Raw genomic sequence first — 25,313 nt, forward strand, 5'->3', positions numbered from 1 at the left:
TAGTGGGTATTGTAAGAAACAGATTGCAGACTTGTTTTCGTGTCACATGTTTTCAACATGAAGCAACAGGATTTTGCAAAGTCAAAGATTTAAAATATACAATTTAATACTACATTTCATCAAAATATCTGCTGATAATTGTGTAGACTCCTCAAAGATAATCTACCCACACTTGAAATGCATCTGTGTGGCAAACATCCACACTCTGCATGCCCCCTGTGTCCTCTGAGGCTGAGAGTGCTGCCACGATTTTCTTTGTAGAGATACTGTAGAACACCAAATGCTGCAGTAGCTGGTATCATGTTTTGCCAAATGCAACAGCTTTGTTCTTTCACCTCAATGTGCTGGTTCACAATTCATGCAGCTTTTATGGTCAGCCTGCCCCTTCCCTCACTGTTATAATCAATCAGCCTCAGGAAATGATGAACAATATGCTTGTTGTGTCTATTCTGCCATTGCTGACCCAGTCTTTTAAAAGCGCTGCACTGTCTCACTTTGAAACATCCAGTTGAAAAAACTGCACATGCCTTTTCTAATTTCTCGGGCTGATTTGATGTTTTCTTTCTTGCGGCTTCAGACAATCGGCTTGATGTTGACTCAACTTGTTATTGTTTGAGATTTCCTGTTTTCGATAATAGGAGTTCGAATGGCATTCTTTAACCAGCAAGTAATATTATATTGTATTGAGGATTGTCAAAAAACACAGAATAAAATAATACTTTGCAAAGTGTGGGTACAATGATGTCCACTTTGAAAAAGCTAATAATGTCAAATCCTACCATTTAGGAAGTCAAATGCATAAATGACAAACTGAAAACCATAATCAGAGGAAGGATATGTCCTGCTGGTTAAAATAGCTAAGGTAAAAGAAAAAAAGAAATCAAATCAAAATTAGAATGGGTATTCATAATTGAACTTGATTTGTCTACAAGTGTTTCCATTTTAACTCTTGGCAAATAAAGGCTCTTGGCACCAATGTTTGGCTCAGATCAGTATTGTAGACCTGCTAATGTGACCTGTGTAGTTCAGAAGCCAGAATTTTATAATTATATATAACTTATTTCCTCTGCCCATACTTCAAAAACAATCAGAAAGAACAATGATGTTGAACTGAACAGACTACAAACTGCAGCACATACCTATAGTATAGTAAAAGGTGTACAATAAAACAATATGCAATAAACTTTATTGTCAAAATAGTTTTGCACAAATTGGGATACTTATTGCAGGTTTTGCAGAATTTTGTAAACTTTGATTAGAGTTTAGGGGAGAAAATAAGGAAGAGAGCAAAAGCATGAATTGCACAGAGAAAAGACAGAAAAGTGTTGCGTGCTGCAGACACAGCTTGGTGGAGCCTCTATAGGAAGCCAAAAGGGAAAAGACCAAAGGCTGGGTCAACACAGATGCTTCAGCCATATTTAATAGTGCACTGGACTGTGAGTGTGCATGTGTAGTGTAATAGTATGTGTGTTCATACATGCATACAATGTGAAGAAAATTATTCTAGTGGGGTGGACAAGGACTGAGGACTCTCTGTACTACTCAGACATTAGCCATTCCATATCCAAAATTCTTTGTTGCTCCATAGTAATTTTGAACTCTGTTTGTTGATAGAGAGACAGATGCTTGCTTTATGACCCTACCAGACAAAGACAGGGCTCGGTGTGTCTCCTGTCCCAGTTCTAAAAGCACAATAGTGCTTGCCCAGGCATAACAACAGTGCAACAAAAAATGCAAATCTTAAAACAATCTTTTCAAACACAGCCATCAATGTTATGGAGTATGGTGTTTGGGTTCTTTATTTTATATTAAACGAAGTTGTTATTGCTTGTCAATTACTCTGACAGTCTAAAGAGCAGTTTACATAGTTTAGTTGAAGTAAACTGGTAGAAATAAGTACCTGACTTTAATGTATGATCCATATTTAATCTTGAATCTTAAATGTTGGTGTTCTTGGTGAGACTGGGTTATATCATGCAACCAGCTATCTGTGTAAGGTATTGTCAGCACTGACCATAACTATATGGTCAGATTTTTTAATTCATCTTCATAAACTCTTTAGAAATATGAACTCGTTATTGTCTATATTTGTCTATGACATTTATTCAGTTTTTTGTGGAGCAAATACATTATCACCCTTAAGCTTATTTTTTCACAAACTCCATTGAGAAAAGTCATTGGTAAGATGAAAGATTGTGGGAAAAGACTACCTAATTGTGTCAAAAAGTAAATTTACAGCAGCACACTCCCGGGCATGTGTTAGTTGTTTTTGACATTTTGTTGTGGTTGTGGAGGAGGTGGTGATGGCGAAGCTGGGGATGTCTGGAAATGAGACCGACAATGAAGGCGGGAGGTCTCTTAGACTTTGTGAGAAAGTTTGTATTAAATTCCCATTTCCTCTCATTGTGTGGCAAGCTGGCCCGGCTCCACACGCACTGATCCTGCTGGGCCCTGGGAGCCTAAGCAAGGGTGTCACTCACACCTCTCAGGCCCCCTAAATCACCCCCCTCGATTCCTCCCCAACTGCAGTTACAAACCCCTGACCTCCATTCCAATGTAGCCGATGTTGTCTGATAAAGAAAGCCTTCCTAAGGATCATAGAGACCTATAGAGGCACAAATCATGTGTGCTTGAAAGTGTGATTACATGACTGTTTGTTTGTGTGAGAGAAAGGTATTTAGCGATAGAGTGAATGAGGTGATGAAAGCCACAAAGACAGATTTTGAGATAGAGCATGTGTGTGAGCGTTATTAGTAGAATTTAAAGATCACGTCTTAAAAAGTCAGATTTCCCCAAAAATAAAGTGCTCTCAAGCCTTGATAACTCCAGTATTATTTCAATGGAGGTTTCCACTCTTACTTGGTCTATCTGTATTTTTATAACAGATTTTCAACACCACATGATGACACATTGACAGATCAACACACTATTACCACAGCTACATTTCCCACTCAGTTAGGTGCATTGAGGCAGTCAGCCAATTATGTGCCCAGTAATGGAGTTGTGATAGTGGGTGTCATGTGACCTGCACTTCTGACAGTGGCCACTATGTAATACTACACAGCCCAGTGCTGTTCCTAAGTACCTGACCGAGACCCCAGTTTCCAGATGTTCATGGTAGACTGTGAATATTGATTAATCAACGTAAAGGAACATGGCAGAGTCACTGTTTTGGTTTAAGCTATGCAGCAAAAAATGGACACAATCTCACACACACTTTCTAGCTACGCTAGCGGCATAGCTCTAGGGAATGCAATATTGCTATGTCTATTACTTTGGTTCAGACTAAAAAAATATCTCAACAATTATAAGATGAATTGCCATGACGTTTGGTAAATATGTCCATGATGCCAAGTAGATGACTTTGGTCTTTTTTTCTTGTGCCACCGTAAGGTTGACATATATAGTTTTCAGGTAAAAACCTATTAGATAGCTTGTGATCCCTCAGGATGAATTGCAAAGCCTTGACTTTTCATCTATAGTGCTATCATCAGGTTAAAATGCATTGTATTTACCCAATACTTTGGTTTATGACCAAATACCTGCAAAACTAATGACATTTCAGCTTCAGTTGCACAGTGCTAATTTTAGCTTAAGGTGGTCACATGAGCATGTTAACAATTAGCTCAAAGGACACAACTTCACAGAGCCACTAGCATGGCTGGACTCCTGTCTTATTTAGATTCATTCTGCTTCATTCTGGATCAATTTTATTAACTACTAGTATGTATTCACCAACCGTATCAAGGAGCAAAGATGTAGTGTTGTCACACTGACAAGACTTTAACCAGATTCAGTATCAATGTTTTTTTAAGGCATGCAAACATATTTAGGAGATGTGGCACACAATGATTTAGAACATTCAAAGGACATGAAGACAGAGTGTCTTCAGACCACTACAAATGGGACACTGGCTCCTGACCTTTGTCGCATGGTGCTTCCTTTTCTCTCCCATGCTTCCGGTCACTTTCCACTGTATACTTTCTCACAAAGAAGAACAGTCATTTAAGTAACCTTAAGGGGAACATGCCTCCAACAGATGGATTGCCACATGGAAGGATGGGAAATTATTTGACGGGGGACAAGAATACAGAAAGTCAGCACAGTAAAACTCTAGATTATATAAACACATGTTAGGGGTGGGTGATATGGCCCTAAAATAATATCATGATATTTCAGGGTATTTCTGCAATAATGATATTGATAAAAATATTTTTAGTTTAAAACTCACAATTGCAGAGATCTCCTTGCAGAATTTTTGGCTCTCCTCGTACTCAACTGGGTGCTTCTGCTTGAGGTGGTGAAATAAGTTTGTTGTATTTCCCCCTTTTGTTGTTATAGTCTTCCTGCACTTCTTACATATTACCAAACCACTTCCACACTACTGCAGTGGCTCCGTGGAGCTGGTAGCAGTTGGAATGTTGCCAGCATCACAGCATATATATATTTATCATATTAAAAATGACACCAAAATATTGGGAATGATTCTCACCCTTTTATCACACACACACACACACACACACACACACACACACACACACACAGTACCCTCCCAAAACTGCTGCTTTGGGAGGTGATACAGGGTGAGTTACTGACTTAGTGGTTTTAGGTCTTCATGATTCAGATTTCCAGTTCCCCATGAGAAGAGCCACATCCCCTCCATCCTTTCAGTTTCCTCAGGCTCCACAGCCAATCTCACCACCATTACAACATGGTGAGCCAAAGACTTGCCTAATAAAAACACACTCAACTTTGTCAATTCAAGCCATTAAGATGACCAAATTCCAAAATCTCAGAGATGGCTTTTAAATATTCAGATACCACTGATGAAGGGATGAGGATTTTGGCAGCATTACTAGCCCACAACAAAGCTGTCTGTTGAACTGTGCATCTGTCACAAAAATGGAAACTCTCATACCACTGTGTGGTGTTTGAGTTGCAAGAATCAGTTGCTTTCACATACAGTAGGAGTTAATGTGTAAGGTTATCTTCAGAAGGAATGGCTTCCATGACAATTTCCCATGTAACTTGGCAGAAGGACCACATGCCTTGACTGGTTTTAATTGTAACTTTTAATACTTTCCTTTCTAGCCTCCTCTGGAAAGCTGCAACATGCATGTTTTTTGTTAGCTGGAGAAAATCATCTTGATATGCTTCATGCTCTGACAGACAAAACCAGTGGGTGCTCAGCAGTCAGTGTCACATCCACCAAAGACATGAGTAATTAGGCTGAGAAAAATGTTTACCTACCTGTCCTGACAAAAATACTGCTGGTGCTCAAAAGGCTAGTTGATCATTTGGTGACATTTATGTGTTTACTTTACACTATGTTGAAGTTGAAAAATATAAACTGTAAAGTATTGAACTTCGACATTTAAACATGTGAAACCAGTTACTGCTGTTTGTGTTTCATGAAACTGAAATGTGCCTTTATTGCAATTTTAAAACCCAAGCAGCTACATGAATGTACTACACTGTGTTCACTTGCAGTCTTGGACAAAGGACCCCATTTTCAAGATATCCAGCAATCAGTGTCTGCATTTGGAGTAGTTTTTCATGAGCTTCCCCCATGAAATTGTGATTATATTAATTTTATCTCTGGGTGAAAAAGATCTGCCTGTTATTATCAATTATTCGCTTATATGACTTGCGTACCAATAACTTCATATAAACCATGCAGTTTCACCACAACAGTTTACATAGCATTTTAGGAGCATGTTTTATTTACCTTACTACACCTACACTCACTACACCATCCAATAACTGCAATATATCTGTAAACTCTAGCATATCTTACAGATAGCTGTGTGTCTGTTTCCTCTTTCTTTAGTGTTTGCGTAAAGTGTATATGAACCCACACAAATTTAATGAATAAAAACGTTCCTAAACTTTCTCTTCATGTACAGTCATTAGTCCCACACTGGGAAAAAATAACATGGCCATGTATTGAGGCAGAGTGACCCCCACCCCCCCACCAACCCCCGTCTCCGAATCTGCCTCCTGGGGTGAGGCTAGAGCACTGGTAATGGGGATGGGGTGATCTAGGTCCATCAACAGATGCAGAGCAGGGTGACCCTCCAGTCTGACACCAAACAAACCCTCCATGTAGACAGGGATGTTGATGGATGTTGATGTTATACCCACTATTGACCTTGCACAGGTACATGTACTGTACACAGACATACACCTCATTAATAGTGTTATGGAAAGCCTCTGGATCAGACTAAGGAAGCTCTAAACATAACATCATGTAGTTGACCTCCAGTGTGTAGGTTCAGGGTCATGTAGGATAAAATGATTTCAAACAGTCAGCAGCCACTGCAAGATAGGCAATATGAGCGTGTGGTGATATTTTCCAGATCAGGAGAAATACTTTTAAAATGATTATTATATGCTCATTTTATCAAATACAGTTCGCAAAAGAATAACAGATTTTGGAAGTTCTATCATCTATCTCTACTCTGGTTGCACAGTTTTGGCAGCAGTTCAGGTAGTAGTGCTGATATTGTGCTTATATTATCACAATGAACACACAAATTCAAGTGTCAAAATGAAATGAAATATTGGCACAACAATGGCACATAGTTTTAATTTTAATTTTGTTAGAAATGGTCAGAAGCTAAAGATAAAACAGCTGTTTCATAGCTATTATTATGCAAGTTAGAGATGCTAATCTCTAAATCCTAATTACAGAAATAGAATATCTGTCCCATCAGAACATGGGTATCAAGGAAATTGTGGAAAGGGAGTGGTACTGAATCCAGCCAACATGTCTGGAATATTATAGGTGTTTCAAGGAAGTTGAATAACACCCTGGGAGTGCTGTGCTGAAAGGCAGAAAAAAAAATCAAGAGCAGAGATTTTGTGCAAATTTGCCTTGAGACTATAGGAACAGAGGCCCCAGAAGCACAATTCAACAATGTGTTACCTGGAGAAATTATGTAAGATGATGAGTTAAAAATTATAGAGTGAGTCAGGAAATACTTAGTAAGAAAAAAAAAGAGAGAGAGAGAGAGATAGAGAGAGAGAGAGAGAGAGAGAGAGATGGATGAGCTGTTGTTTCTTGTCCAAAGTGTCCAGAGAACTTGAGCCAGATTCAGGAAGAGGTACTGCTGCTGGAGGCTGATATGTGTGTGAAGGAAGTTGAGGGAGCGCAGGGGCAGGAATCACCCTACAGGCAGGAAAAGGCCTGTGGAGGTGATGGTGGGGGTGGAGGTGGAGGGTCTCGGCTCCTGTCTGATAGCTGTTTTGTGAACACACACAGACTCAAATACACAGACATGCTCGCACAGTTTTGAAGTCCATAGGTTCTCGTTCCCATCAGCCATTGAGTGGGAGGGACACAGCAAGGGAGAGCTGGATGGCTGTTGGTGCCAAAGCATGCATGCACCCGTACTTACTGAGGAAGTTGGTTTAAAACATTTTCTTACATACAAAAGTGCTGCTCTGCATACAATGCCATTCTGCCAAGTGTAAGCCATTGTAGGAAATCCACTGTTTACTGCACATCTGCTTTAGTAGGGGTAACAGGATTTTAATTGGCAAGAAGCTAAAACAAGAAATGCAACATTCTTTGCGCTTCCATTGGGTTTGGTGTGCAAAGGCCAAAAATTATTCATTTGGTTTAGCCTTACTGCTTAATGCAAAAAGAAAAAGTTTTAATGTAGGCAAAAGTAAAAAAAAAAAAAAAAAAAAAAAAATGTCTTTCTTGGTTCTTTTAGATTTATGCACTAATCATGTGCCAAAACATGGCACTCCCAAATGCTTGAGATGAAAACACTGGCTTCTTAAAGCTTTCTGAATGCCTTCTTGAATACCTTTACAAGGAGTTGTCTTGGAGCAAAGAACATTAGTTAGACAGCAACTGGACACAGTTCTGCAATAAAGACTAGGTTCTTGCATTGACCACAACAACATTTATAGATATAAAGGGCTTGTTTTGTAAGCTTTCTTGTGGCTTCCATCCAACAACCCATGAAAATGGATCCATCTAGTGATTTAACAAGTAGCCAGCAGCAAAACGTGTGCAGTGATTTAAAGCCCCTAAATAATTTCCTTACTGTTTACATAGAGTGGACACTTGCAGAGGCAGTTGCAGAAACAGATCTCTTCTGCAGGCGAAACCTGAAATTGTAGTAGTAGTAAGTCTTTCATACAGGGTCATTATTACCATTACCATTTCAAACACAAATTCCTTGCTGAACCATTACTGAATCCTGCAGAACTCTCACTTTTCGCATAAATATTCTCACAGCATTCACAGAGGGATTAGAAAAATGCACAGTTGGATATCATTAAAATGTGTTGACTTTTACATTAATCTCCTGAAGTTAGCAGATCTACAGTAACCAGGCAGAGGCATAACAAAGTGAGCCACTGACATTCTTAATGCAGCTTCGTTTACACTTACACACGTGTTTCTGCGTTTGTGGGAGCATTTTTCTATAGCGAGTTAATGTCAATGTATTGTTAGTGCGTTCACATAACCATGATAAAACAAACAGTAAGGTCATAGGAAGTACAGATTAACACACCATTTGGATAAATCATTTTCCTCACAGAGGAAGTGTTCAGGTGGTTAAACACAGACCCGAAATCTTTTGAGGGTAGGTAAGTATCCAGCTTCATGTTTTATATACAGTAGGCATTTTAATAGGATGTATTCATTCACCTTGAAGAGTAAAACCAAAAAGAAATAAACACCCCCCACCATCAAAAAGAGAAACGGAAAGTCTGATAGTATCAGTTTCTTCAAGTTCTATATAGTACACCTGCAAGAAGTGGCAAGAGCTCAAGCCAAACAAATAGACTCATACTCTTCTCACTGCATGTTAGTGCTAGTGAGACATGTAATGTTACACCATTGAGCACATATAATCAGGAAACTCTTATATTAGATTAAATTAGATGAATCTTAAAGGACCTCTCTGTTGAAACTGGGTCATCACCGCAGCAGAGTGAAGGATATGAAGCATAAAAGACAAAAGGGCCTATATTTGTGTGCAGAAGCACGTTGTGCAAGGCACCCTGATTAATGAAATTAGAGCCCAGATAGAGAGTATCACATTTAATATACAAGTCATTACAATAAAAGACCACTCAGAGAATAATGTTGAATTTAAATGAAATTGCAGCTGTTTCATCAAAAGATTTACAGATTTAAAGCAGATGTGAAGAGAGCCTCACTCACTTTATCACATTTCCAGATGGAGGTAATGTATGGACTCAAAAACTCACAAAAATGTGAATAATGTGCGACTAAAACCTTGACACATTTACAGGTGGTTGCAGATCACAATGGTTTACAGCAGGCAGAGAATTTTTCTTGCCTCTCGCAAAATTCTCTGCCTGCTGAGCGCTGTGGATTGTCTCTTCTTGATACTTAATGGCCAGTTGCAGGCTTGTTTGTCACATCGCTCTTCCTCAAGTCTCACAGTCCATTGTTTTGTAAAATATGACACGTGTTGTTATTTCCCTCCTCTTAAAAGACTTAGCAAGACCTTCTCATCTTCCCCAGAGAAGGGGCCGTGACCGCAGCCTCCAACCACTTCACTCAGAGGACAAACAAATCACGGTAGAAAAAGTGAGGAAAGCCCCTGGTCTCCTCCAAAAATCTTATCCAGAATCTGAGTATGGCTCCACCAGTGCAACTAATGACCATGACCATGTTTATGTTTGCCTGTTGTAAATGGACTGAAGACATTACCAGCAAAACATTTGACATCAAATATCTGTAAAAACTTAAATTAACATCTTTCTGATTAGACAGATGTCTAAATTGCTGGAAAAAGAGAGCTAAAAGAAGAGTTAATATTGGACTTCCATTTGTCAGGTCGACACATACAAAACTCTAAATGAACGCTGAGGTTACGAGCACTTTGTGTAAATAAGCAACTCTTTGCTAACCAGTTAAAGGGTGATAAGTCAGCGTGTTTTTGCTGCCCCCAAGTGGCCAAAAAAATCAATTAACACATGTTCAATATCAAGATATTCACCTCCATTCTCTCTTATTCTAATTCACTTCTGTTGAAATGACCAAATTTCCCCACAATGGCCGGTAAATTCTGATTTTGTAATGAATGATGAGGTCTTTTTAAAAAATAAAATAAGATGTTCTTTTATTGATCAAACTGGCACAGCAGCACAAGAGTAAAAGAAAGAATAAAATACAATAAAAGTAGAATCAATAATAAATATAAATATTTACACACTATAAACACTCAAAATAGAACAGAATGTGTATATCTGTACATATGCAAAGTTTCTGAGGTAATGTGTGCATGTGCAAAAAATTTGAGAGTTGTGCTTTTCCGTTTAAGTCTCTATAAGCGTAGATGGGAGATGCTGGGTGCTATGGCTTTGTGGAGGTGGGAGGTACTGGGTGATATAGCTTTGTGGAGTCTGATGGCTGATGCCACAAATGAGCCTCCTAAGCGCTTTGAGGCCTGGGGCTGGATTAATCTATGGCTGAAAGTGCCCTTGAGCTGCTCAGCATAGAGAGGATGAGAGGGGTTGTCCGTCAGCTTCCTTTTCGCTCTTCTCAAGTTCTATCCCCACCACCAAGCTGGCCGCCTTCACCAGCTTGCCCAGTTTGTTGGCACCACAAGTCCCGATGCCACCTCCCCAGCACACCACAGCAAAGAAAATGACAGAACAGCCTGATCTGTCCTTTCCTGAAGAGGGCCTCAGTGTTGTCGGTCCAAGTCATTTCTTTTGTTTAGTTGCACTCTGAATAGATACCCCAAACTGAATACATAAAGTAACTGTAACAGTCCCAACAGTCAGCCTACAGCAAACAATCCCTAGTATGGTGGGAAACTACTGCTTCTTTCAGCTGATGCTGAGTTATCATTTTACTGTCCCAACCCATCCCTGTCCCTATCATCTGCCCCAAGACATGCAGCTGAAGCATCCTGGAACATATGGAGGGAGGGAGGAAGAGTAAGGGAGGGAGATGTGAAGATGCAGATTGCACTGCCGAGTGGCCAGGAAGTGGCCCTATTGTTTTCAGGGTCACCTTGCTTTTCCTTTCAGAGCCACCAGAGCTCTGTTCTCTCCCCCTCAGGCTGTACGTCTTAAATAAACAAAACTCCTTGTCGCCACAAACTGTATCTTGTCTGATTTCCTCCTTCATCTGAAAAGGACTGAGGAAAGGGTTTACATTTTAAATAAACAAAGCAAGGCGTGGTGCCTGGCAGGCAACTAAACTACGCTTACTTAGACACACACACACACACACACACACACACACACACACACACACACTGCAAAAAGAGCAAAAAAAAAAGGCAAAAGCTACATGAAGCAGATATCAAACAGATTTGATTATCCACTGGAACTGTATCTAAAGTAACAGAACATCTATTTGCAAGAAAGCAGGTTTGACAGGTTGCATACAGTTTAAATGCACGATAGTAGTTACTATTTAAAAAAGTACACATTGTTCATTGGTCATATTTAGCCTCTTCCTGGTTTCGCACTGCTGAGAGACCGCACTGCTTCTGACCAGGTCTGCTTTGCCATTGGACAGAGAGAAGCAATAGTAGGCGGGAGGGAGCACACCTTAGTAACAAAGTTACCCATTAACTTGTCCTTCTGGGAAGCAGCTGCAGAGCACACCTCTCCAACCTTTGCACAACATTTCTCCATTTTACAGACAAAGAAAAAAAAAATGAGTTAAGGCTCATGTGAAATGTGAGCGTGGACAGACAGCAGGTGAACTTGCTGAAGTTAGAGGAAACTACACAGCCAGGTAAGACTGGAAAGGACAGCTGGTCTTCTAAAAGTGTGAGCTTTGACAGTCTCGTCTACAGACTGTGTTGCACTATGTAAAGATCACATGACTGTCTTGATTTGATTGTTGGATAATAGCTGATCATGTACACTGATAAGCAATAAGTACCAAATAATGTACTAAAATGTAACAATGTGCTTAAAATGTGTTAGTTAAAAATTCCAAAAAGTGTAGAGTCAAGGTTTACTTTGGGTCTTGACTAAAAAGGGGTACAGACTGCAAAAGGCATTGCCAGTAAAATCCACTTGACTGACTTGATATAACACTGATATAATTTCCTGCACCTGTTGTATGTTGGTCACTTGCTGTTTTCACCCAAAACAGTAACGCACCATTATCACTAAATTACAACTGTTCATTTAGCATTAATGCAGGTTATGTAGTGTGTTGTTGTATTAGCCTTAAGATTGACTTTCATCCATTTTGTCACCGTGGTTTCTGTTGACACAAAACCAAACATGACATTTTATGGCACTTTGCATAAGCTATTATAACCTTGCAAAAATGTACAATAGGTTTATCATTATTCAAAGGTGTAGTTTTCATACCAAAATATTTTACAGAGGTTCTATGAGCTTGAATTACAGTGTCATGCTCATAAACAATGTCTCTGCAAGCTGTTTTTGAACTCATCAGACCTTATGCCATTATCCTCGACAAACAATGGCACAGGCTGACTCCTCCACACATTTTCAAAGCAAGACAAAAATACAGATCTTGGCAGGAAGATAAGAGGGAAAGAGGGAAGCTTGCTGCTTGTTGCTCTGTGGATTGTTGGGGTGAGGGTCAACTGAAGGACAGCTCTTTGATTTTCTATGATGTATGAATAGCCATGATTATCTTAGCCAGGGAGAGAGATGTTTGCTTAGTGAAGTATGAGTTGGGTGATACGTTATATGAATCTAATGCATTGCGTGCAAGACAGATATATTAGTATTTATTACATTATTAGAAAGTTTATACTGTTACATTAATCAGTAGCATTTTACTATCATAGCTGGTCGAGGTGGAGCTAGTCAACGGATCTACAATTTGGTATAGTTGAGTGATTCTCAACCATTGACTCTTCAGTGGATCACAAGAAATCTGAGGGTTTGCAAGATGATTAAATAGGGCAGGAAAGAAGAAAAAAGAAGGTTCTCCTAAACAAATTTCTTTAGATCTTTCTGTATTTCTTGGTGAAATACTGGATCCTTTGGCCCTTATAACCATCAAAAAAACCTGGAAAAATTGGTTAGTGGTGACATTGCTAACATCTCATAGTCATCTACAATGTGACGAGGGGCCACAAGCAGGCTCTTCGTTTGTGTAAGTGGTCACAAAACAGAACAGGCAACTATTAGAGGGCAACCAATAAATCAGTGTGCCAATATTGACCTCACTGCAAATAAACCAGTATCTGTGTTTATAGCAGCTGATAAATTACAATCAAAACAGAGAAACGGAAGCCAGGTCCTTCAATCATGTTATGAGTGTTGCTCCTCCCCTGTTGGCAACACACGTTTGGAGCAAATCCACCACAAAACACAGCAATTGGCTGTACTTTTGTTCAAAATACTATTTTTAACAATAAAAAAAATTTTTAACTGCATTTTGTAAGTACAAGTACCTCAAAATTTACTTAAGAGCTGTCCTCTTAACCACTGTATAAGCTGACATCTCAGCCAGCATGATCAAATTTCAAATCATAAAATAGCTTACAGTTAATTTGTCTGTTCAAAGGAATGTGATCACACTTCATGAGCAGAACCATAATTTTGATGTTTAATTCAGTTTGATGATAGAATGAACATTTTACATCCCCTGGCCATCATTAGTGTCTATAAATTGATATCAACTCATACACTGAAACAAAGAATGACTGAGAAAAACTCCTCTCTTTGAGAATGTTATTCAAACACAGACTACTGCAGACAAAGATGCAAATGTAGCCTCATTCACGTGCATATTCACGTACAAACATAAACCAATGTACAGTAGCAGTGCACAGTAGAGCTCACAAACACATCTGACACACATATATTTCTCACTCCCAGGCTTCCCTCCTATTGCTCCCGGTCCTGTGCTAGCATACTGTGTGTATATTTTGTTTTGCTTTGGTTGTGTGAGGACAGAACAGGAAGAGATAAAGGCAACCCTGTTGGTGTGTTTACAGCCAACACTGCCAAAGAGAACAGCAGTAGAAGACGAGAAGGCTGTGAAAAATCACCTCAAAGCCAAGAAAGAGAGAGATACACAATTATGCACACAAAGATGGCAAAATAACGCAAAAACCACAATTTGGAGAAAGAAAATGTGAATGAGATACTGAATTACTTTTGCTTGTCAAGACAGTTATTTCAGAGGGTGAAACATAATTGCAACCTACTCTTAGGAATTTATCCTTCTGCAAGATTGGCCATTTGTCAAAACATGTAGACATAATCAACTTTAATATTTTCAACTAATTCACAAGTTCACTATTTCCTATTAAGATAATTCTTTGAGATTTTTGGTTATAGTGATATGGTTAAATATGGTCATTCTCTTTTTTGCCTAGAGTTAGATGAGAAGATCAATAACACTTTTGTGCCTGTACGGTAAATATGAAGTTAGCTATAGTCAGCAGCCAGTTAGCTTAGCTTAGCACAAAGACTGGAAGCAGGGGGAAACCGCTAGCATGGCAACATGAAAACAGAGACAATTAAATGTATCAAATCCAAATCTATGAAAAAAATCCAACTTCTATGTCCTTTACTATGACCTTGAACATCTTAAAGTAAACAATACAGGTCAAAAATACAGGTGCTAGCATGGCATATTAAACTCGTCTGACTGCATCCTCACAGCTCTACTGTAAACACAGGCAGCCAACAATGTAGACTTATGCATGAAAAATATCTGACAAATATGCAAATAGCTGTATGCAAAGGTTTTCTCTCTTTCAACCACAGGTTTCTATGAATAACATATTTGTATTTGCATTCAGAACACCATCACACTCACTCACAAATATCTCTGCAAGTGTAGAGTCATACAACTATCAGACTGAAACCAAGGACTAAATTAAAGCAGCAAGTAGCGTTGGGTGGGCCCTCGCACATGTATTGCGTCAAGGTGTGAGGCGGGCACGGTGCAGATTCTGGAGCTCTGCTACGCACTTCCGACGCTGCACAAAGGTGTTAATCATCACTTCCTCTGTCTCCTTTGTGGCACTACATAGGACTTGGCACTACGACTATAACTGAATATTGGCGTGTAGATGTGTTTGGGGCGTGACTGTTATCAAGCACTTAAAGTTTGGTGCAGAGTGTTTAAATTATCCAAAAATGGGCACAGAATTCAAAATGGCCGACTTCCTGTTGGATTTAGGGCATCGCTCCAAGAGGCTTTTTGTGCCACAGAAATTTCATACATGTAGGTGAAACGTGCTGCGGGGGCTGCTTCATTAAAGGTCATTTCCTGTTGCCAGCAGGTGGCACTATGACTGTAGGTGAATGTCGGCATGTACATTGTGTTCAGTGCGGGACTCTTATTAAATGTGTAAACTTTGGTACAGATCTGAGCATGTACAGTCAAGTTACAACAACTTCCTGTGTCATGGCGAAGCGTGGAACTTTGCCACCACGGCATTTTTTAAACATGGCTTCGTCCACGTGTTAAGGGTTTTCTGGGACAGTTTTGAAGTTGATATGGCAAACCTGCTCGGAGTAGTACATGACAGAGTAAAATGTGTAATTTCCTGTTGCCAGCGGGTGGCACTATGACTTTGAGTGAATATTGGCATATGGGTGTGTTCAGGGTGGGACTCTTATTATACATATCAAATTTGGTGCAGATTTGAGGATGTTCACAGACGTTTTAACAACTTCCTGTTTCACGGCGAATCATCGATTTTTGGTGACACGCCATGGGCAAACTGGTCGACTGATAATAACCGTTATCAGTACAACCGTCAGTACAACTAATCGTCAATGGGTTTAGACTGCACATCAAAAATTTTAAATCGATCAGACTAATTCCCTAGAAGGAGTTTGTTAAAGTACAAAGTGTGTAAATCGTCAAAAATTACCATTAAATCCTAAATTGCCAACTTCCTGTTCGGTTTAGGCTATGGGTCCAAGAGGCTTTTTTGTACCACAGAAATTTCTTACACGTACCTGTAGGTGAAACTTTGTCCAGAGGCTGCTCTGTATGGGCCTTGCCACGCCTGAATTGTGTGCAAAGTTTTGGTGAGTTTTCGAGAATGTTTAGCGTCTGGGAAATACGCTTATTTGCTTTCTTGTGAAGAGTTACATGAGATCAACACCACTCCCATGTCTGTAAGTAAATATAGAGTTATAGCAAGTTAGCTTAGATTAGCACATAGACTAGAAACAAGGAGAAATTGCTAGCCTGGCACCTACCAACACCTTTTGCAGTAATTATCAACATTGTTTTATTCCCCAGCCCTATTTTCAACAGAGCCAGGCTAGCTGTTTTCCCCTTTTTCCAGTCTTGGACTGGCAGACTAAGCAAAATGTTGAAGTTGTCCTTCAAAACCTAATGTAGGTCATTTTTGATGGTGCCTTTATATGTTGGCCATGTGTCACGTCAATTTTACTGAAAAGCTTTTAAAGTTGTTGTTCTAAAGAAATAATGTCCAGTAGACTTTTTTTATTGTCCTCTGAGAATCATTGATTATTGTTGTTAGCTGTGAAGCACATATTCTGGTAGTCATATTCTTTCACACACACACACACACACACACATTAACACAAACATTTTACCAGTGTTTTGTGTCAGCTAGACCCACTGAGGAAGGTCCTACAGTATGTGGGACTTCCTATTTGCGACACACTTTTCCTGTTGTGCATGATATCCTCCTGAGCTCCTGACAGCTTGTACTCAATTATGATTTCTGGATTTAAAAGATCCAGGCAGCGTCTATTTCTTCTGATGACTCGCTCACTCTTCATACATACTAAGTGAAATATTTAGGTCATTTGATTGTTCATGTTCTTTTTGTGTGGCTCAGTTATGAAATATGCATTTACTGGCACAAAGAGTCCAAAAGAATTCAAAGCCATAATGCACATGGGATATAGGAGCATTGTGGTTTACTGATATTCAACATAACTGAAAAAGCTGATATGTTTTCTTTTTGCCTTTGCAGGCAAGTGTGTAAAATTTAAATTTTCATACTGATTTAATTCTCTATTTCTCTTTCACACTTTCTCTAAAGCCTCATTTCACTGCAGCAAGAGATCGCTGGCTCATATTGCAACTCATATGTACATAGGATTCTACCGCTGCCCACACCTTTCACTTATTACTGAACCGATGACTCCCCTGTCACTCAACCTTGCCACCTAGTGGAGCTCTGATGGTTTAACTCCCTCCTGGTCAACAGAAATCTTTCAGATTACTACCTCCCTCATCTGGGGAGATGCCTGCCCTGCAACATTTCCCTTAGATCCCATTTATTTTTTACCTGCTGAAGACAAAACAACACTGACCAGCTTTGCACATTGGAAGGTTGGTAAAGGAATTTAAACCTTCTCTGCAACTTCAGTTACAGGAGGCAAGAGTCTGCTGGATATTATAGAAAGCAGGTCACAACGAACTGTTCTTTGACATATGTGTGAAATATACACATGATCCATGGTTTCATGCTAGAGTTAATGGTGCCCCAAAGCAAGAGACAGGTCTTATCTAACAAGAGGCAAACTGAGCCACACAGAAGAAGTCACACCCCAAAAGAGACTGCACAAACAAAAGCAAAGCCAGATGGAACCCTCATCAAAGGGCATAACCTCTACAGCTACACCAACAGAGACGCAAAATGGTAAGAATTCACTTATATCTGCAATGCCAAACAGAAACAATTTATTTATCCTCAGAAAAATGGGCTTGCAGTCTTGCCAGTCTTACTATAAATCAGATTCTGGATAATATTTGGTATAGACAGCCATCTTAAAACAAGTTATACATAATTAAATGATTGGGACTGAGCTGAGAAAAGGGTTAGGTGCTTTCCTCAATGACAAGGATAAAAACACCAGTTTATTATCAAACCAGGAGGCTGCTTCACAATCATAACTGATGAAGTATGATGTGATTAATTTTTCTCTCTTGCAGACACGTTGATAAACCCAACAGGCAAAAATACCTCTCACAACTGGGAGTTCCTGGTGGCCGTCCTGGTCACAGCCATCTCTGTCTCAATTCTCATCACCCTTCTGGCTAAATGCCATGTGGTTCGGCGTTACCTGGCCAGCTATAGGCATACACGGCTCAGAGAGACAGACACTGTTAGCCAGTGTGACCCGTCAGGTTTGGTTTTGTACCCGCATACCTTTATTTACAAATGTTTTCTTTGTACAGTATGTAGAATTTCTGCTATATTTGGCACTCAGCCATGTTTGTATTCAGCATTGAAAACAGTGATGCTTCACTGATGATGACATAAACATTTAGGAGCTAAACAAAATAAATTTGTGAATTTATAAGAAACAATAAATGTAAAGCTTTTGTTTTACTATTCAACCTTCTCCTAGTTCACCAAAGCTTTTAATTCCTCTTCCCTTTGGTTACACAAGAGGTGATGTGTTTTATGTTTTACAGAGATAGCACCAATATTATTTCTGGAATAAATATTAGAATGCAGAAAAAAAATAAAAACATGGATAAAGTGTCTGTGTTGCCACAGTGTGTTTAGCGACTGCTTAAGCTTTGTCAAACAATATTTTTAAATCAACAATCAAATTACTAGTTTAGTAGAATAGAGAAGTATCACCCAACTATTCAATCCCCCTTAGCCGTATGGAGCATTTTAGTCTCTTTGAGCTCATTGTTTTAGTTTTATGGCCTGCTGTTTTCTGCGAAAAAGGTTAGATTAACTGACAATACCTGCCCAGCACCAAATGGCAGACAGACAGACTTTGTGACTAAAAACACTTTGCACTTCAGAAGCAGAATCTGACACTTGGCTAAAAGCTAGAAAATGTGACAGCATCAATAATGATTTTTTTTAAGCCACACTCTGCTTGTGAGCCGATAAAACAATAATCATTAAAAGCTCATTGTCAGTAACATTCTGTCAAACTTCATCTGATCACATAAATCCAGTTAATTTGTCACTGGTAAAGCAGCTTCAGGCTGTACATCAATGTGACAATACAGATTACAGTTTTCACTTGTGCATTTTTTCATTTTTCTAAACACAGTCAGTTAGAATAACATATAGCATTTACCTTTAAATAGAGGGTTAGTCCTAATGCCGTACAACTCTTGTGTTTCTATTGCTGCTTCCAGGGCTGGAGGTAGAATTTGCTATGCAGAGGGGTCATGGAATTAACCCTCACTGTATCCCTCCTGTGAGCGAGGAGGATGATGATGGCTTCATTGAGGACAACTACATCCCGGCCAGTGAGAGAGCGAGGGCTGAAAGAGCAGCAGAGAAGATGGAGGACACAGAGGAAGAAATGGATGAAATTGAATTTACAATCGCTTAGTAGGACTGTCTCTAAATCTCCTCAGCAATAAACCACCTTGGGCCACCAATTCCACTCCCCTTTTCTTTGGTATGGTTCATATTGTCGATCATAAAATGGCCACTTGGTAAACATTGGTTAAGTCTAAGAAAGCATAAAACTGTAAATACTACTGCTCAAGAGTGTCTTATTTTTAAGGCGGCACAAAAGTACTTAATTAGTAGTACTTAATTAGTACTTACAAAGAAGTTGAAAGAATGTGCGATCTGAGGATACATTACAGAGAATTTCAGAATATACATAGGACTTTCATAAGTCACTTTTGTTATACCGTCTTTGTCAGTATATTGACAACAGTAATAGTAATACCTTTCTTAGTTGCAAGTGTTAATAAGAGGAATCAAATGTCCTGAAACAGCAAGATTTTCTGTTTTTTGTGTGTGTTTTTTCAATACCAAAAAGGGTCACAAAGGGTCTTCTGTATATATGAACATAAACATTAACTAAATATCTGTGTGATTTGGGCTGAATGTAAACAGGAACATTTCACTTTGGAAGGTCATGTTTTGTCAGCAACACACAAGCAATGGTTTAGATGCAGTATGCATGGGTATATAATATGATGGGAAACCAATTTGGCATTTACTTAAAAGCCTACATAAATATGCTAAGAGTAGTGTTATAGAGTAGCAACTAAGTAACATGAGAACACAATGCTCTGCAAAGTGAAGACCATCTTTTCTTTCAGTCAGATCAATAGCTTTACAAGAGAGAAGCAAATTTAAATGTGAATCTTTATTGTGTTATTGCGGCATCTGTGTTAAATGTTTTATTTTTCAAAAGTAAAGTGCGAAATGTCTTTTACACATTTGACTAATCTCAGAAAAGGTACAGCTACTGCCACATGAAAAAAGTAGGCTGAATCAATTATAGTCAAAGCATTAGCCTACTTGTAATTAGTTACTTTCCACATCACATGCTATTTTTAGAATGGTAGATTGGGGCTGTGCATGAATTCAGTTTTCCCCTACTGTAAACTCATCATGTGGTTCGGTCAGGAAATTGTAGCCTAAACAGTGTAACCTCAATAAAAATTCAGTCGTTACTGAAACAATGTCACCTGGACTGCATGGGTCGAGTCTATTTTTAAATCCAAACAATGCATGGAACTTCTGAGGACGGCAGCTGTCTCCACCATTTGGCAATTGATTGCTGTTTGCTTCATTGGTCACCAACGGGAGTAATCACACTCACCTTTCTTTTTAAACTTTACAACACTGGTATCAACAACAGTGATTAAGCCTGACACTGTGTCTCGAAAAGAGGCCTGGAGCATTTCGGATCCTCTGAGACCATCCAGCTGATGAGAGCGGTCTGACAGTTCTGTGTGAGGATGTCAGGCGAGGCTCCTACCCGGAAACACGGCGCGTCAAGTTCGCATAGACAAGCACTTGCAAAACCGGAACAATGGCGATCCCGCCTTCAAAATAAAATGGCAAACTTTAAAATCGTCAGCAATTATGTGTGTGTAAAATACGTACAAATCAGCACTATAACAAAAATGATTATTTATTAATATAGCCCACCACTTCAGTGTAAAAATACTAAAGGGATTGCATTGTATTACTGTCTTTCTTAATGAATTAATACATGTAAATAGATTACTCAGTACTATTAAGTGTTTAGACCTTTAAAGTAGGCCTAGCTAGCCTTAGTCAAAGTATCAATACAACAAAATATAAAGAATCAATTAAAAGTACACATTTTGCATTCAAGTAAAAGTATTATCAGCAAAATGAAATCAAAATGGTAATATATAATAGGTTACTTGAATGTTATTACTGACAAATGAATGTGTAGTTATGACTTTTCAAGGTTGAACAAAAACGAATTTGAACTTATTTACTGTTTGGTAGTGATATTTAAAGTAATGCATCATCTGTTTTTGTGAATTATAACTGGCAATTGTTATCCTCAAATACAAGTAAACTGCATTCATCATGTGGATTGCAGGATTCATCTAATAAATATTTTTATTAACTAATCATATTTTTTTATGTCAAATCTTACCTGCGAAAAGTTAAACATACAATGAAACAGGTACCTAGAACGAAATTGAATTACTCAAGTAAAGTCAAAAATAACTCAAATAGGCCTACAGTTAGGTACTTTAAACCATTTGTAATCTTGGGTGAATTAAAGTAAAAATCCCATCACCTAACCGCCGGAAGTTGTGTTCCCTGTACTGCAGCTAGCTTGACAATCCGGTCCGGAAAAGCAGCGAGTTGCAGTGAAACGCCAACGACTGAAGATAGTGGAGGAGAGGAGGAAGGAGGATGATGGGAGCTAATAGTATTCCCTTTAAGTGACCCATATCTTACAGTAGACCCACATAACATAAAGGCTAGTTTTTGTTGTCGAGGATTCTTCTGCAGCAAGATGTCGGCGTCGGCGATATTCATCCTCGACCTGAAGGGAAAGGTAAGTTTGTGGCGACTTGTTGTTTCGGGGGAGGGGGGGAGTTGACATCAAGGGCATTAACGAAGCACCTGCTACAGGAAGAGTGTATATGTGAGCTGATATCAAGTCCAGAATAGTCACAAAATCAAAGGACATTTATGTTTTGTATTGGTTTTTATAGGAACTGTAGCCTTCCAATGCCAGAATACTGACATTTCCTGGCAAAGACAGGCAACTTACTTACTGCATGTGCCCTGTAAGACAGAGCAGTCAGGAAGAAAAGCTCAACTTGCCAAACTCGTTTCACCAATGTTCAGTATACACACGACTGAGGGCTTGTTCTTGTGAAGCAATGGAGCTTCTATTGTATTGTACATGAATTTCAAAGTTTAAAACTTTACTTTTTGCAGCTCCCCCAAAATGTTGACATTGAGATCAATGAGATCATCAGATATTTACCTTTTGCAATGGTGGAACCAGTGGATGGAATTTGCATTTGTGCTTGCATTAAGTTGTGAGTTCATTTTCAACAAACTGTTTTAATAGCATAGTAAATTGAATCACTTTGGGTGTGGGACAGATAATGAATCTGAAAACATAACCTCAGGCTCCGTGACATTCTTATTGTCATTTACTATATAGCCCAAGCAATTTAATCAAGAATGAAAACATTCCACAGTTGCAGCCCTAATAGTATCTGGAAACTGCATTTTTAAAAACATTCTCCAAAATGCATTTGAGTTATTAGGTATATATGCTGTAGAATGAGATAAATAAAAGAGTACACGGAATTTTCCCCATTTCTGACTTCGTCAGGTTTTACATCTAGGCTAAACCTCACAGGGTTCATTTATTTGAGGGCAAGAAAAGGAATCGCTGAAGAAGCCTTATATGCTTGACTATACCCATAGGGGAAGAGGATCAGTCCTTCATAGCCTGGATGTCTGATTGTACAGATTAAAGGTTTTCTCTTTCCCTCTTTCCGTATCTATCTGTTTCTGCCCTGGGGCAAGTCAGTAGCTCTTCACCTTCAGTCCTCTCCCTCCCTCTGCCCTGAAAAATCAGCTGCAATTAAAAATCGACTAAACTAGAAAGCAGAAGAGGGTATAAAAACAATGTTACAGGCAACCTTGTAGATATGAACAGGTAGATGGGTCACTCCAGTACACACATTTCTAGACATAGTTGAAAACACACAGCTGCTACAGAAGACAGTTTCCAAGTCTGCCCTTTATCTCTCCGCCCTCAGGTCCACTCCGCCTCTAAGATGTAGCTCCTGGGCACTAGACCGCACACTGCATGGACCAGTTATGTAGACTGAAATGTCAGACTATTGAAATCAGCATGGCATCATTTCTTCCCAGGGCTTCCTAGTAGAATTTTTAATAAGCAGCACATTTCATCACAGCGCTGGTTCCAAAGGAGCTACAGCTCTTAGTTTTGTATTTTGTGGTTATTTATTTGTCAGGGACAGTGCACATTCGGCAACATTAGAGTGTAATATGTGCCAGAATTGGCCAAGACTGTCTCATTTTCATCAGTTTGCCTCTGCAATCGGCCGGCCACCACTTTGGTCCAGGCTGAAATATAACAACCATTATGGCTGGCCAAAAAAATTGATACTGACATTTGCTGATACCCTGACTAATGATCTAGCCTCATCATTAGGTAAAAAGTTAAATTTGTCCAATGCTTTGGTTTATGACCAAATAGCCTACCTGCAAAACTAACTGACATTTCCTTTAGCCTTACCTGTACTTTGTGTTTAGTGCTAATTAAGATGGTAAAAATGTTCAACATCATACCGGCAAAACATCAGCATGTTAGCATTGTCATTGTGAGCATGTTAGCACGATGAAGTTAGCATTTAAGTGAGTGCACCGCTTTTCCTAAGTACAGCCTCATAGAACTGTTGGGTCTTGGTTTAGTTGAATTGGGAATGTTGAGCAGCAATGAACACCCAGCTGTTATGAAAAAGAGGCACTGTGAGCATGCACAATGCTAAATGGTTGCAATTGATGGACCAACTCAGTGCGTCTTTTTGCCTTCTTCAGTGTGCCATTATTTCATCTACAAGTAAGCTACTGTTAACCCCTAACAGCCCTGTCACTCTAAGATATCATCATGATTCTCAGAGTGATAATGGAGTTATGCCAAGATGGCGTGAAGTATAGCTGCCTCGGTGTTAGGTGCGCTTTGTTTTGTTTTTGTGTGTTAATTCTTCTGTTCCATATTTATATATTTCTACATTTATTTATGTCGACTGTATGTTTGTCTATGTGTAGCACCTTTATCACCACAGCAAATTCCTCGTATGTGTAAAACACTACTTGGCAATAAAGCTCCTTCTGATTCTGATTCTTTAAGCTGTGTGCTGTGATTGTTTTCCGAACTGATGATGAGTGATACAAATTGACAATAGCTTTTTTTTTTGTTCCTGGTTGCCTTGCGGTGATACACTCCAACAAGGTTTTTCTGGTAGCCATTTTCCTTTAGAGGTCAGCAGCGAGTGGTGCCTATTGATTTCACACACTGTTAACAGTCACTGATTGCCTTGTGTGTCCCAATAACAAACTTCCCCAGATCCCTACAATGAGTGATGAGTGGTGCTTTTTAAGGTCACCAGTGGTATTTCTTTTCATTCCCTTCTACCATTTTTCTATTTGTCTTTGCGGCTAAAACATGTCTTGTATTTTTACTTCTTTGTAAACCCCTTTGAGCAACTTGTCATACAATATATGAATGTGATGTAGGGTTACATTTGTAGGAATTTTATGGGGGGATGAAGGCTAGATGTAATAATATTTGTAGTAAGTATTTGCAAATGCCAACACAACTTCCCAAAATAAGATTTTATCAGACAGTATAGTATCTTAACTTGGAAGTAACACATTCACAGTAGAATTTAATGAGACCTGGATTAATAAGTATTAGCAACATGACATGACAATTATATGTTGACTCTTATAGATGGGGTATGCGATTCTTGTCCAATACAAGTAATAGTAGTCCATTACTCACTCTGCTATATATCAGAAAGAGTTAAGCTATATGTATTTGATTTAATCTCAATTACTGGAATTCACTGATATTGTTACCATATTTGATTAATTATGTATTGCAGAAATATATGTTGTTCTTTACAAATAATTTCTGCCAACTCAAACATTTCAAGTGTGCATGGCTAGCAACTTCAAGGCCCTGATCTTCTTAACTGATATATTGGTAGCATTATATTACCAATATTCTGTGTTTCAGGCTAACCCTTTGCAATATTCTTTAGGCCGTCATTCAGTGCAGTGTGTGTTGTGGAGGAGTACAGCTACGTTTGTTTTGGATTTTTAAATTATCAATGGTGCATTTTTTAAAGGGCTGCAACTAAAAGCAAAAAAAACTCCCAATTTGTCAAACCCCAAAATAAAGTCATCAAATTGCTTATTTTGAATGTCCAGCAGTCCAAACGCAGAGATATTCAGGTTCCAATGTTTTAGACGAGTAATATAAAGGCACATCTAAGTTTGCAGCTCAGAATAATTTGCACAATTTGCTGCTATATTTTTCTGTCAAAGTTTGGTCCCAGAACTACGAAGTGGATCTCTTGATAC

At 39.0% G+C, this 25,313-nt stretch overlaps 2 protein-coding genes across 2 annotated transcripts in view; both read left to right on the forward strand.

The window, feature by feature from the left end:
* Window positions 1-11,581: 11,581 nt before the first annotated feature.
* On the forward strand, window positions 11,582-20,373 carry cunh1orf210 (chromosome unknown C1orf210 homolog). Its single transcript, XM_038715277.1, has 4 exons — window positions 11,582-11,752; window positions 16,998-17,600; window positions 17,894-18,088; window positions 19,070-20,373. Exons 2-4 carry the CDS (start codon window positions 17,543-17,545, stop codon window positions 19,267-19,269), a joined length of 453 nt encoding a protein of 150 aa, XP_038571205.1. The 5' UTR covers window positions 11,582-11,752; window positions 16,998-17,542; the 3' UTR covers window positions 19,270-20,373.
* A 1,144-nt stretch (window positions 20,374-21,517) lies between these two features.
* Window positions 21,518-25,313, forward strand: part of ap1m3 (adaptor related protein complex 1 subunit mu 3) — a 31,829-nt gene continuing 28,033 nt past the window's right edge. The window contains exon 1 of the mRNA XM_038715278.1: window positions 21,518-21,729. Within this exon, the coding sequence (XP_038571206.1) occupies window positions 21,688-21,729 (42 nt within the window). The 5' untranslated portion in view covers window positions 21,518-21,687. The remainder of the gene's footprint in view (window positions 21,730-25,313) is intronic.

The sequence above is a fragment of the Micropterus salmoides genome, unplaced genomic scaffold (genome assembly GCF_014851395.1).
Source record: "Micropterus salmoides isolate LMB-PRFRI ecotype aquatic unplaced genomic scaffold, ASM1485139v1 Ms_hic_scaffold_13, whole genome shotgun sequence".
In the NCBI taxonomy this organism is placed as follows: domain Eukaryota; kingdom Metazoa; phylum Chordata; class Actinopteri; order Centrarchiformes; family Centrarchidae; genus Micropterus; species Micropterus salmoides.